At 41.0% G+C, this 14,726-nt stretch overlaps 1 protein-coding gene across 2 annotated transcripts; it reads left to right on the plus strand.

The window, feature by feature from the left end:
• Positions 1-982: 982 nt before the first annotated feature.
• csnk2b (casein kinase 2, beta polypeptide) lies at positions 983-7,903 on the plus strand. 2 transcript variants are annotated; one of them, XM_030412507.1, is made up of 7 exons: positions 983-1,114; positions 1,757-1,838; positions 2,695-2,797; positions 3,581-3,696; positions 3,957-4,032; positions 4,750-4,939; positions 5,848-7,903. In XM_030412507.1, exons 2-7 carry the CDS (start codon positions 1,767-1,769, stop codon positions 5,936-5,938), a joined length of 648 nt encoding a protein of 215 aa, XP_030268367.1. In that variant the 5' UTR covers positions 983-1,114; positions 1,757-1,766; the 3' UTR covers positions 5,939-7,903. The 2 variants fall into 2 exon arrangements, with proteins under 2 accessions (XP_030268367.1, XP_030268366.1); XM_030412506.1 differs by having other exon boundaries at positions 1,023-1,174.
• The last annotated feature ends 6,823 nt before the right edge of the window (positions 7,904-14,726 follow it).

Below are 14,726 nucleotides of genomic sequence, written 5' to 3' on the forward strand. Positions count from 1 at the left end.
ACGTGTCATAGGCTTGTATTTGTCATGTAGCCAAGCGTTTGTCAAGGCTTCACTGCGGTCGCATGAATTTAACATAACCACCACTCAGAGTATCACAACACAATTACTTTAGACGCAATCTACAAGTTGGAAAGTTAGAGTTAGAAGAGTTGGCAACTGAAGTCCGACTGTAAAGATGCAAATAGATGAGTCTCTGGATTCGGTGCCATGACATTGAAAGTCCCCGACAACTTCCGTAGTCTCATTTAGCCAGGTTTTTAGCACAAGTAAGCGCATATTAATTAAATTGTGAGACATTTAATGATGTATTTTATATCCTTGAACCAAATGAATATCTCAAGCATGTGGTAACCACCAACCTTATTTCAGGTATTTAACTGAAAATCCATTACAGAAAACGAATTAACTTAGTTGCATGTGCAAAAAAGCTAACTGATTTCCAGGTTTTAGGACTACATCACTGTGTAATGCTCACAGTAAACAGTAGAAGGCAGCAAAGCATCATGGTCACTGTAGGCTGAAATCCCTATATACTGCACCTTTAATACATACATTAAAATATGATAGTAATAGGTTATGTTATTAGATGTCTTATTAAAAAGAATGGGACTTGGCACATGGTAGAACCTCTAAATCCTGTGTAATGCTCACAGTAAACAGTAGGGGGCAGCAAAGCATCATGGTTACTGTAGGCTGAAATCCCTACATACTGCACCTTTAATACATACATTAAATATGATAATAATAGGTTATGTTATTAGATGTCTTATTAAAAAGAATGGGACTTGGCACATGGTAGAACCTCTAAATCCTGTGTAATGCTCACAGTAAACAGTAGAGGGCAGCAAAGCATCATGGTCAATGTAGGCTGAAATCCCTACATACTGCACCTTTGATACATACATTAAATATGATAATAGGTTATGTTATTAGAGGCTCTATTAAAAAGAATGTTACTGCACATGGTAGCACTTCTAAATCCGGTGTAATGCTCACAGTAAACAGTAGAGGGCAGCAAAGCATCATGGTCGCTGTAGTCCGCCTGCACCGGAGGAAGAGGAAGAACGTAACCTACAGGGTGAACTGGGAGGTGGTGTCCATCTTATTTACACCGGTGAGCTTGCTAAATTTTTGATCTGCCGGATTTTTCAGGAGTATAAAAGTTGAACGCCGGGTAAGTTAGCGGAACACCCCAACTTAATGTTTTCGGGAAGTTACCGCGGAGGCAGGGGGGAACCGAGAAAGAGCTTATCTTTGTTGTGAGGCCTGGTCGCAACGATGCGCCATATTGAATTTCATTTTGGGTCCCTAGCCGCTAGCCTTAGCAAAGAATTAGCTTAGCGAGCTAACGTCGGCTACATTAACCATTTGCCGTCGCGGATAACTGAACCATATACTTAAGTCCGGGCGGAACACTAATAAGATACATTTTTGACGGATTCAACATCTGAACTAATGTATTATGCACATTTGTGGAACTAGCAGTGGTGAGACGATAACGCCAGTTAGCTAGCTAACGTTAGCTAGTTAGCCATTATCAGGTTTTGGGCAATAACTATTATCTGATACAGTTGATCTTGTCATGTCAGTGTGTGAACTTCACAAACTCGCACAACTAACATTGAGAAAATACCAAGAAGGGATATATTTAAAGGTGTGAATTTGATTCCAGAAATTGGTTAGTATTGTGTTATAAAGTGTCAATGTAGTTGATGAATGTATGGATCATAACAGAGTATTTTCCTCTTTTTTGTAGGTCTTTAGAGATGAGCAGTTCAGAAGAAGTGTCATGGATCTCCTGGTTCTGTGGACTGAGGGGGAATGAATTTTTCTGTGAGGTGAGTTATTCTAGTGATCTATCAAAGATAAGTTAAAGACTGAATTTTAAAACATGTGTAACTCCACAGTAATAAGTCGAGAAGAGCACATTACACTTCTTATTGACATGTTGTGGTCTCCATGACTGTAGCTTTAACTAGACAGACACACAGAGCCAGATCCAACCCTGATCTACCACTGTATGTTATGTGTCAGCTCCTGCACGTGAACCAACTTACCTGGTGGTAAGGAAATCTTCTTAGTGACCTGTAAGCTGGGAACAAAATGGCTTCATGAATGTGTAAAGTAAAAATAAACAAACATATGATTTACTCTGATTAAGATTTTTTCCATCTCTTATAGTCAATACAAACAGTGTGATATCAGAGTTTGTGCAGGGAGTCATGTGGCCGTATTGATGAGTTTATAGCCACTGTATTGCACTTCTGTCTGAATAAATCATGTTTTTTTTTAATATGACTTTACACTTTGCTTGACGTTATGCTGAGCCATTCAGTTGCTAAGAAGATTAGCTGCTATCTTGTGAGTTTGAATACTTTCAGTAACATGATCCTCCATCTAGGCTTAACCAGATTATGCTCCAACTACATAAATAAATCACATTTCAAATTTAGCTAATAATATACTCCTCTTCATACCGGCCCTCAAGAGATTGCTTGAGTTTGTGATAGTGGATTTTGAACCCCATGTTCTATGTTGGTATCACATTTGGAAGCCAGTATCTACAAAAGGAATGATCACAGTGATAAACACGTATGTTGATGCATCTAACTCTATGCTGTCCTTTAGAGTTATGTGTCACTCTTAAGTTCTTACAGAATAATCAAGTTTCTCATGTAATTTCTCCAACCCAAGGTGGATGAGGACTACATCCAGGACAAGTTCAACCTGACTGGGCTCAATGAGCAGGTCCCCCACTACCGCCAGGCCCTAGACATGATCCTGGACCTTGAACCAGGTCTGTATACCATTTGCATGCCTCCCACACTTCAGCAAGCTAAATGTAGTGCAACATTTTTGTGTATTCACATGTCAGAAATGTCCAAAGTGCATTTGTTTTCATTGGGTGCACTGGTTAAAACTGTGGGTAACTGTCAAGAGGAGGGAGTGGTGACAAAAAAAGGCTGAAAGATCTTGAAATGGCTTTAAAAACTGTACGGTGAGAGAAATCTTTATCTGCATCTTCATTCACCGGCTAACATGTGTAGCAGAGATCAAAAAGTAAGATTGAAAGAGACATGGATCAGTGATCCTGACTGTAACGTGCTGCTCTTTTAATCTGTCATGTGGAGCACTGTCGCACATGACACCTAATAAACAGAGAAAAAAGGGAACAGTTGATCTCGGCATCAGTTTGTTTTAGAGCCGTCTAGCCTGCTCAGCTGTGGTGCAGGTTTCTTCTCTCTTTTTCATGTGTTTACACGTACTGTAACACAGAGCAGTGCAGCCTTTCTTCCTTTAACTCCTTGTACATTTTCACAGCGTCTTTGAAACCATGTGAGTTATTTCAGCTGCTCCTTCTCATTCTCTCTCATGTCTTCTGTTGTTTTACGTTTTGGAAACTTCAATGTGTCCTCACTCTTCTTCTTAAAAATAAATAAACGGAAGATCAGTCCTCTGTTGTATTTTCGGTATTCCCTGTCCTTTTTTCGAAATCTTTGCCAGCACAGTTTTGCATCTCTGTAAACTGTCAGAAGAATGTTGGGCACCAACGCTGCTCTCTGTCTCCTTCTGTGTGCAGATGAGGAGCTGGAGGACAATCCCAACCAGAGTGACCTGATCGAGCAGGCAGCTGAGATGCTGTACGGCCTCATCCACGCACGCTACATCCTCACTAACCGAGGCATCGCACAGATGGTAGGCGCCAGCTGCATCAGCGAACATCCACTACCCTCTGCCTGCATCGGGGGAAAATGTTTCTCCATTACTTTTTTCTTGATGGGAGGAAAATTATATGCACCATGTCAGTTTAGAGATGTCTGCTGACTCTGTGTATTCTGTAAAAGGGGAGGTTTGCAGGCTTTCTAAGCTTCCTTTCACAGAGTTGTAAAATGAGAAGTATTTGCCACCTGGAGTGATTTTTATTGACTCTCTATGTTCCGATTTACAACCCGCAGTTGGAGAAGTATCAACAGGGAGATTTTGGCTACTGCCCCCGTGTCTATTGTGAGAACCAGCCTATGCTTCCTATTGGTGAGTAAAAGAAGTTCACAGTTATTTAAATGTTGTCCTTTAACTGATATTCAAAAACATGTCTCGACCATCGATGTCACAAATGATTTTTACCATGCGGTTTTAAATAGTCTTTGAATTTTTTTCCCATCAGACCCGCCTTTGATAAACTTCTCGGTACTCTCGAAACCATTTTGTTTACATTCAAATATACACCCAGACATGACATGACATTGTGATTACCTGCCTTATATTGTTAGTCATCCTTTTGCTGCTACCATGTATTCTGTAACCTTTCTATCAGAACCAGCATTAACTTATTCAGCAATTTAAGCATCAGTAACTCGTCTGTTGGATTGGACCACACGGGCCAGCCTTTGCTCCCCACGTGCATCAGTGAGTTGCCCACGACCCTGTCGCCGGTTCACCACTGTCCCTTCCTTGGACCAGTTCTGATAGATACTGACCGCTGCAGACCGGGAACACCCGACAAGAGCTGCAGTTTTGGAGTTGCTCTGTACCCAGTCATCTAGGCATCACAATTTGGCCCTTGTCAAACTTGCTCAAATCCGCATATGCTTGCCCATTTTTCCTGCTTCCAACACATCAACTTTGAGGACAACATGTTCACAGCACGTGTTAACACTGTATTTGCAATGATCCATAGTGAGGCAGCATCATGGGCACAGTAGGTTTTATTCTGTTCATATCTATGCTGGTATCTTTTCTCCTCCGCAGGTCTGTCAGACATCCCTGGAGAGGCCATGGTGAAGCTGTACTGTCCTAAATGTATGGATGTCTACACACCTAAGTCCTCCAGGCACCACCACACAGATGGAGCCTATTTTGGCACGGGCTTCCCCCACATGCTCTTCATGGTTCACCCTGAGTACAGGCCAAAGAGGCCCGCCAACCAGTTTGTCCCAAGGTGAGAACGACAGGCCGTGCTCACATGTAGCTTCCTGTAGATAAACACTGGACGCTGTCGTCAGGGTGCAGAAGGGGATGATGACAGTGTGTTAACTGCAGTCAGAATGTTGGACACCACAATCACATTATAAAGTGTTATAATGTGGATGCTTCATTAATTTTTGATAGTATTCTGATGTAACTGAGCACATCATACTTGCAGAACACTGTGTCTAATGCTGCATTCACAGTGATTCAGGCAGACAGCTGTAGACAGTAGAAAAACCAGATGATCATTTAAGTAGACGAGAGCAGGGCGGTGGAGTTGGATGAAACTGGCAGAGAACACCAGCAACAGAAGATGGCATTGCCATGCAGAGTTAAAACACTTTAACGTCCCCCACGACTGAAATAACGACGGGATGTAAGTAGCTCGTTCACACGTGGAGAAAACGCAGCAGATCTGGAAAAATGAGAAGCCCAAGAATAAGTCCTCACAGATCAATCTGGAAAATGTTGGGATCGGGTAATGGGATTACAGGCTTTTATCTTTACTCCAACTACAATCTTTGACTTATTTATTTACGCTTAGGATAAGCTTTAGAACACAAAATCTTTAAGACAGATCTTTACTCTTTTCCTGCATCCTGTTGCATTCAGTAGTGGCGTTTGTTGACAGAAAGTGTCTCATGACGTGACGTTCAGGGTGTCGTGATTACCAGCAGTCATACATCACTTCTCTCTCCCCGAAAGCAAAGACAACTCTGATCGAATGTAAACAGCCTCGCCTGTTTGAGTGCACATGTTTGTGTTGTGTTGTTTGTGTAGCCTTTGATTCTCTCAGGACTTGTCATCATGGCGCGAACCAACATAAACGGTGACCGAAGTGAACTCTCACACATGTTTGTCATCGTCTTCTTCCTCCAGGCTGTACGGGTTCAAGATCCACCCCATGGCCTACCAGCTGCAGCTGCAAGCGGCCTCCAGCTTCAAGAGCCCCGTCAAGGCCATTCGCTAGAGCGAAGGAAGAGGAAGGAAGGCAACGAAGAAGAAGAGGAGGAGGAGGAGGAATATTCGTATAGAGAGAAGACAGGAAGAATTATCATCAGAAGGGGGAGGGGTCACCTGCATTTAACAAAGCTCTTCAGATGCCCCCTCCCCACCCTGAAGACTGTATTATTTTGGTTTAGATTAGGGGTAAAGAAAAAGTGTAAAGATTTCTGAGTGTGAGCGAGACATAAAAAAAACGCACAGCCATGATCACAAACCCACACAAACACACACACACACACACACTCACACACACTATAAACAAATGCATCCACACACAGGTGGTCCATGCCCTTACCAAACTGACACGACAGGGAACGTTTCCCCTGGCTTTGTTTGTATTCTGTATTTGGGCCAGTTTGGTAAAGGGTGGCGGTAACCCCCCTCCGTCATTGGAAGACCTCCCCTTCCTCCCCCAGTGCATGTACACTCAGGCTGGCATCCGCAGAGACAGTTTGGACGGTTGTTTTTTTTTCTTTGTCACTTGTTTTCTTTCTTACATTTGCTTACAGGTTTGTCTGTTGAATTTGCCTTAAGATTCAGAGGAAACACCCAGATGGTTTTTGTTTTTGTTTTGTTTTTTCCAGAGGCACTCGCAACTTCAGTTACTTTTTCTTTCTTTCAGCCGTTAGAGGAGGTAACGTAGATCAAACTAATGATGAGCTTTCTCCCGAAATCGTTCAGACAATTGTAATGAGCCTCCAGCTGTCTGTGCGCGTGTCAAACAACTGTCTGTATAGGTGAAAATATAACCTGTGCTACATTTTTTGCGAGATGTGTGCCACCGCCCTTCCCTCGTAGCTCCATCTCCCTTAAAGGGACAGTTCACCCAAAAACAAAAATATATATTTTTCCTCTTAACTGTAGTTTTTTTTTTTTTAATCCTTCTAGATTGTTTTGGTGTTTTTAAAGAGATGTCTGCCTTCTCCTGGCTTGTGGTGCTCATAGCGCAGATGTAGACGTCCTTCCTCAGAATTATTATGAAGCTGCTGACGATGAGGTCTTGTGGATTATCTTGGGTAACCGGGTCGTGATTTCGGGAAATGAGACTTTGCTGTTGAGTTCGTCAAATGTATTTTATTTTTTTGCACTTTGAGCACCACCAGCTGAGTGCCATCTAGTTTCTGTTTTATTCAAGAGAAGGCAGACATCTTTAAACTCGATATCTCTAGAACTCAACGCAACTCACAGCAAAACAGTAAGAGGGATAAAAAGCACTACAGGGGAGAGAAAAATATGTATTTGTGGTTTTGCCGTGGACTGTTCCTTCAAAGAAGTAGCTTGACTTTTTGAAAAATTAGCTTTTCTGGCGGAGAGTAATAGAGATTGATATGAAACGATGTTGAGCAACCGGTTAGCTTAGCACGAAGTCCGGAAATGTGGAAGCAGCCTGCAGGAAGTCAGTGAGCTTTAGAGATTTTATTACGGTTGGACAGAGCCGGGCCAGCAGCCTTGTTGCTAAGCTAAGCTAGCCGATTGCTGGTGTCAGTCTTCTCATCTATCTCTCCGTACTTTCCAAAATGTCAGACTATGCCCGTGAAGATCAAGGAGCAGACTCAGAGAAAGAGGACTGTAGACAATCTGAATCCTTCAGCTCACTCCACCACTGCACTGATCCTACCGGTGTCTCTCCACAGCACAGTCTCATTATTTATGTTCAGGTTTAGGGACAGTCAGACCACCAGCCGCTCTTTGTTTTTCTTCTTTCCGTTGGAAACAGTGGAGCAGATCCTCGTCTGCCCTCCCCTTCACTCTCCACTTTGCTTTCGTGTGACTGGAACAAGGTTGTTTTGGGGTTTCATGAGACAAGAGAAGCGGTATTTATGTGTCCAGATTTTAACTAATGTTTGTCTGTGTTCTTGTTGTCTTTCTGCTACTGTGGAAGGGTGAGCAGGATTCAGAATTCTCAATAAACTTCTATTTTCTTTTCATACTCTTTTTGTCCTTCATTTTGTCCCCCTGCTGTCAAACACGTGTTTCTCCTCTGGTTCCTGCAGTTGAGTGTGAGCTTCACCGTGTTGACTGATGAATGTGCAGAGTTCAACACTTGAAGGTTGTTTTCACATTCATTTGCTGAAATTTTCTCCGAGCTCACTGAAAATCAGATTTTAGGAGATTTGTAACATCATGAATTGCTAAAGTAATGTTTTATCATAATTTCTTTACTACTACTACCACTACTATGGTTATACTTTCACTTGGTAAGAAACGTTTATTTTTGAGTGCCGCTCCTAACTCATCAAAAACTAGAGTCAGTTTTTGACGAGTTAGGAGTGACCAGCCAGCCTTTAATACGCGGTTTATACATACACATACATATAAGAACATATGCAGGATTTACTTTTACTTATATTTTTAATACATTTAGTGCCAGAACATTACCTTTAATATGAAATTATAGTTAATATCAGATATTTTAAGACTTTTACTTTAGTTGTATGGATGACTTTCACGTTTACTAAAGTATTATTTTAACATCTTTGTTTTTACTCACGTATGACTTCTGGGTATTTTTATTCACAACACTGTACCCGAACACATGCAGAGGGGATCTTTAAAACAGCAGTTTCGCCCTCCAACCACATGGTGTCGGCAGAGAGCTTATTACTTTATGAATTATTTTTAGTTTTCCACACTTTTAACACATGTGTGGCACAACTTGAAGCTGCAAGCGTTTAAAACTTAAATATGAAAAATATATGGAAAGTCGCGAGGCACATATCTGTACCTGCATTCTCACTGTGTGTGTGTGTGTGCGTGTTTGAGCATTTCTGTGGCGACAGAGGGGATGGTGGTTGTCTGACTTCTGGGTGTGGTTCCAGTGGCATTTCACATGACTCTGAGTAACAGCACTGGTGGGGGAAACATTGAAAAAGACAAACATACATAGAAAAAAACAAAGAAACACCATCTTAACTGCATCACAAGATCATAAGATCTCAGTCAGGCTTCTGTAATTATCTCTAAATAAGGTTTTCAGCCTCACACACATAAAAAAACTCAGAGAGGAAATCTAATAAGCAAAATGTGATTTGATTTTAAACCATGCCGCAGCTTTATCCGGTGTGGGCGACAGACACACAGAAAACACCTTTGAGACAAACAGTAGGGAACACTATGGTATGGCTTCTTTACATGTGACTCATGAAAACTGTTTTTTCCCCTCTGCACGGCAGCTGTCTCTGGCTAAATGACAGGCAGGGCTGAGCCGTCTTCATGTGGCTGAACCCTGTCAGTTTTTCCAGGGGGAGAGGAGGAGGACGTTCCTTCATGACTCAGGATAACCTCAAACCACAGCTCGGGACCTGCCCTTCTTCTCCTCCACCTCCTCCTCCCCTTAATTTTAACTTTAAGAGGAAGGAATCCCCTGGTTTATTTTTATGGTCGTGTCTGCATACGTCCAGACTTTGTAAGGAGAGCAGACAACCTTCCTCGAGCAGTCCGCTGACTGACGAAAGGTGTGTCTGCACTGTGATAACCATAAGAAATGTTCGGCCTTTTTGCTTTGCCCCACCCAGAAGCCATACTGCACCATTTTCCTCTCAGAGATCTCCTTCAGGACGCCTCTCCACAGTGGCTACAACTTTAAATCCGCAGAGAAATGAGACCACACGAAAAAAAAAAGTCTAATTGATAGAAAATATGCCTAGAAGCTGTACTCTCCACATGTGAGGCGTCGGTCCGTGCCAATTTTGGCAAGACGGTTGAAAATGCTGATCGAATAAAGCTCTGACTTGACGAAACAAGTTGAAGCTAATAGGTGGCAGATTGTTTGGATAACTTTCCCGTCAAGAAAAACATTGAAGCAAAGTGGATTTAAAGTGGCTTTTTACGACCAGCAGCAGAAAAGACCTTCTAATGTCCCAAGATGCATCTTTAGCAGCAGTTAAGAGTCTGCACGAACAGATTCGTATGATTTTCCGCATTCCTCTGTGTTACAAATACTCGATTGGTTTGAGTCTGACTCGCATAGCTTTTTTTTTTTTTTTTACTGTTCCTGATTCCTGCTTTGGTTTGCATGACCTCAACATCTTTTTGGAAAACAACCTTCCTCCCAAGTATCATGTTAAGGTTTTAACTCAAGGATTTCCTTCTATTTTCCCTCAGATGGTCGTCCTGAGGGTCAAATTACGCTCCTATGACAGAGAACACAACACTTCGTTCAAAACAATGTTCACGGAAAAGGCTTTAACTGACTTCTTGTCTGTGATTAGTCAGTACAGTTGCCCCTGACGACCATTAAATGTCATTGAATCCTAAAGGCGTGCTTGAGAGACTCAGGACTAAAGGACAATACACGATTAAAGCACAAAGAAAATTACATTGAATTGTCACCAGGGACTTTGGTTCTGTCCAATCGCAAACAACAAACGTTGGTCCCACCTTTTCCCATGCTTTCTTAACTGTTGTCATTAAATGTGGTACACGCACATTAATGCCATTCCCAATTCTCCCAAAAACGATGCTTTTAGATAGCAGCCGACCTGTCCAACAATCCTGAGGCGTTGTTATTTGATGAGTTGGGAATGAGACACAAAAATCAGCACTTCTCACAAATGGCTCCTTAAAGGTCATGATAGGTTTAGGCACAAAAAAACCTCTTTGTCAGAGTTAGGAAAAGGTCAAGTCTGGGTTGAAAACACCTGGTTTTGTCGCCACAAACACGGCTCGAGACGTCCTGACTTCCTTGTCCAAAAAAATCTGCTGGTTTCACAAAATGTTAAAACGCAGTCTCGAACTGCGGTCACTGGCTTGGCCATCCCATCCACCTCCTGACAGTCAGGTTCTAAACATGTAACGTCAATATGATATGAGGCGTTTTGTAGAAATGTCAATATGGTACGTATCACCGTACCAGCTGTACTTATTTAGTGCTAATTGGTATATAAATGTTAGCGTGCTAACTAATATTGGCTCCCGGCTAAATCAGCAAGGACCGCTCACCGAGCTAATGGCAGCTAACTACATTTAGCAGCAGTTAGCGCTTACTTTAGCAACAAAGCTACTAGTATCTGTCTACAACAGGAAGCTCCATGAATCACCTCTGAGCTATAACTATCAATGAGAAGCTGCTGGTTATCAGTAGTTTGTTAGCAACAAGTAAAGCTATCTGTGTTGAGGTGCTGTAGGCATTAAACATGACCCAGTTTCACCCAAATAACTGAAAAAAGTTGTGTTTTTTGTAACACACTCCTCTGGCGACGTTATTCTTTTTATGCATTGTGCAGAGTCATAAAATAAAGATACCAAGAAGACACGCACCTGAGTGCAGGATGAGTCATCAACACTTTTACGGATTTCCCAGGGAGTTACATTGAAAATACTTTCAAAAACAGCTCTTTGGCCATTATTGGAACTGATACTATTGTATAGGTGACTTGTAAGCATATGGAGTTATTATTATTATTATTATTATTATTATTATTATGATATGGAGCAAGACATATGCGATAAAAACACTTTATTAAGCGATTTCAACTTCATGGGGACTTTAAGCACATATCCTCTCAACTGAGCATCTTTATGTTGATAGATTTGCACAATACTGCCTCACTAACTAAAATGATCTTCTAGATACTCGTGTTCTTATACTACCATTAATTAAATGTTCTTCACAAGACACATTTGATCTCCCTTAATTAAACTACTTCAAAATGCACTCAGAATGACTTCAAAACACTTTGTGTAGATGTTGATCATCCTTAAAAAAGCCTCATGAGATCCAGTGAAGTCACTGTTTGTTAATATTCTAACATGTCTGCTTTTGTTTCTCCTCATCTATCTTCAAACTCTTTTTATTTTCCTCTTAACTCTGCTCTGATTGCGCTGACTGATGGAACAAGGATTTGTTTGGCTGGTTTTTCTCCCACACTCCCATCGCTCCGAGTGACAAGAGTTGAGAAACTCAAAAGGATCTGTGGGCAAGACAATAGAGGCATTTCACGGGGCCCAAACAGCCACCCTCTCAGCAAAGTATTTCCAAACGATGACTCTGAAGATACCATTTCATAACTGTTTCCCCCTCCAGCGGGAAACCAAACCATGCCTCTTTTTAGAGTTGCATGCAGAGATGAGATTGCCGCAACAAACAGGCCCATCACCCGAAAAACCGTCTGTCATTCTGTGACTGATGTGGACAAACAAAACTGTGGAACTCTCAGTAATTACATTTTCATGCCTCGACCTGTCAATGATTTACTAAATGCTTTTGTCGCCTCTCTCCGAAGATGTTTGCAAACACTCTGAGACAAACAGGCACACAGCAAAAATGCTCTGGGACAAACTCGGGGCGAGACGAGACTTGCGCATGTGAATCACTTCAGTGTCTTGTCTTGAAATGAAGTCGAGAAGGAGCTTTTTCAGCACTGTGTCTCATTTATCAAGCCCAGAGAGAGGAAGGACCCACAGAAACCTCCCTTCCTCACTTTGTGTTTTTATCACACTCGAGAGCATCTGTTTAAACCTAGACGATAGAAACATCTATCAGAAAACAATCACACTTGTTTTACACTTCAAGCTATTCAAACCTACTGTTAACCAAACGACAGGCAGTATTTCTATTGGTGGAACAATCTAAAAAAGGCAAAATACTTGGTAACGTAACGCCTGAACGTAAACATATGTAATCAAACGTAAATGTTAGCGGTTGAATATTAATGTTTGCTAGCGGTTGATCAAATCTGTTGTATTACGTTGAAATATGGCCTGCTAGCCTGCCTATTTCTGTCGTTTCGTGTATTTTGTGTATCAAGCGGTCACAATAACTAGGAAGCAGTTGAATGCTAACATTAGCTGTTTACTCACAGATGGTAATTATCATATAGTCGACGCTGTTTTACCTTAAAATACATGATGTCTCTCCATCTCTTTAATTGCTGATCAATCAGAAAGGAGTGAAAATTATAACAGAGATGACAAATTATAATCATAAGATAAATTTTTTCTTTAGTTTCTCATAATTTTGACTTTTTATATCATAATTACGAACACCTAAAATGCATAGATCGTGAAAAACAGAAGAAACAATGACTAACAGTAAATAATGACCAGTGTGACTTAAAGATTTTAACATTCAAATCCTTTGGCTTTAATGTTCGTATGCATCCAAAACACAACATTTGACTCATGCTTTGACACAATCTGAACACAAATTCAGCATTATTAACACACACACACACACACAGAAGGAGTTTCTGCCTGAAGGCAGACCTGCAGATGATTTGAATGATGTCAGATGGCTGAAACTATTCCTGTTCTGACTTCCAGAGAACTCACACATACTTCTTTGTCAGGTGGAGTAAAATATTACCCCGAATCTTTAGTGATTGCACAAGAGCAGGATGTGTGTGTGTGTGTGCTTCGATCGCTCACTGTCACTCACTCTAGTCGTTATTTTTTACATTAATGAGATTGTATTAGTTATTAATATAGCTGAACATAAAGAATCGCCAACAGTTCTCTGTGACAAACACAAGTTTATGATACTGTGTTTTTGTTCAGCAAGATAGTCTTGATGAACAGATGAACAACACTTTTGTGATTTTCGAAGTGTAAATTAAATCTCCAGAAGTAAAAGGCTTGCGTGACTTAAACATCCCTACCGCAGTTACACAATTATTAGACACGTTTTCTATAAACTGATCACGTTGTAAAGTTAGTGTTAGAATAGTTTGTAACCAAAGTCAGCCTGTAAAGACGGATTAGTCTTCGTATTCGGTGTGATAACGTTTAATTTCTGACACCTTCTGTAGTCGCAAACGCCGCTTTTAATTGTGGGACATTTAACGATGCATTTTTTGATGTAATAGAACAAGACGTGTCAATATCTCAGGCCAACGTTAACCACATACCTTATTTCAGACATTTAACACTTTAAAAAACTCAGACATTGAGACAAGGGAACCGGAAGTTCATAGTGACTATTCTCTAGCGCCACTTAGTGGACACAGGAAGTGACAGTGAACTGCTTCATGCTGTGTGTTAAATATACAAAATATGGAAATGGTGTGCGGTAACGAGGCCGCGGCTATAGCTTTACTTTGCTCTATGTTTTAAAAACATTTTTATCCTTTGGATTTTTTCTTTAAGAACAAGTTTAACGTCAACCAGAACCCTGAGTGAAGAATAGAGCAAGAAAAATATACGTTTTTAAAGTATGTGACCTTTAAAGCTTCCCTACAGAGCTGCTGGACAGACATCATGAGACACCATGATGTCTGTCCAGCAGCTCTGTAGGAAGCTTTACCTGTTGACCAGTCCTAATAGTCCTCTATAGGATAAAATATTGTGTGTGGTAGCATGTGTTAAGAAGCAGCGTCAGGCCGTGACTGACTGGGATTCTGCTGCTTGTGGTCTCTCCACAGTTGAGCTACAGGTGCAGCGGCTACCTGCACCAGGACAACAAACAGTAGTTATCCTAATTTGGTCGGGTACGTCATTGTGGTAATTTCTAAAAACGGTTATGTCACAATGAAGATATGTTCTGTCTTTTTACATTTTGACACCTTATTAAATGAGATAATAAATGCTCTGATTTCAATATTTTGTTCCTTGGAGATGTGTGTTGTTGTTGTTTTTTATCAAATCAAACACATGAGGTAAGAAAACACCTTTGAAAACAATATAGATTTATATTATTCAATAGTTAATATGACCATTTACACGACTCAAAATGAGTTCAGGAATGCTGGATATCTTAAGTTTTTCACTCGATTATTTAATTCTGTGACATATCTACATTTTCATTTGGTGTTTTG

The sequence above is a fragment of the Sparus aurata genome, chromosome 3 (assembly GCF_900880675.1).
Source record: "Sparus aurata chromosome 3, fSpaAur1.1, whole genome shotgun sequence".
NCBI classification, from domain to species: domain Eukaryota; kingdom Metazoa; phylum Chordata; class Actinopteri; order Spariformes; family Sparidae; genus Sparus; species Sparus aurata.

Coding starts and splice junctions, on each gene's coding strand:
- csnk2b (XM_030412507.1), top strand. CDS start 1,767: ATGAGCAGTTCAGAAGAAGTGTCATGGATCTCCTGGTTCTGTGGACTG. Junction 1,839..2,694: donor GGAATGAATTTTTCTGTGAG/GTGAGTTATTCT, acceptor CTCCAACCCAAG/GTGGATGAGGACTACATCCA. Junction 2,798..3,580: donor GATCCTGGACCTTGAACCAG/GTCTGTATACCA, acceptor TTCTGTGTGCAG/ATGAGGAGCTGGAGGACAAT.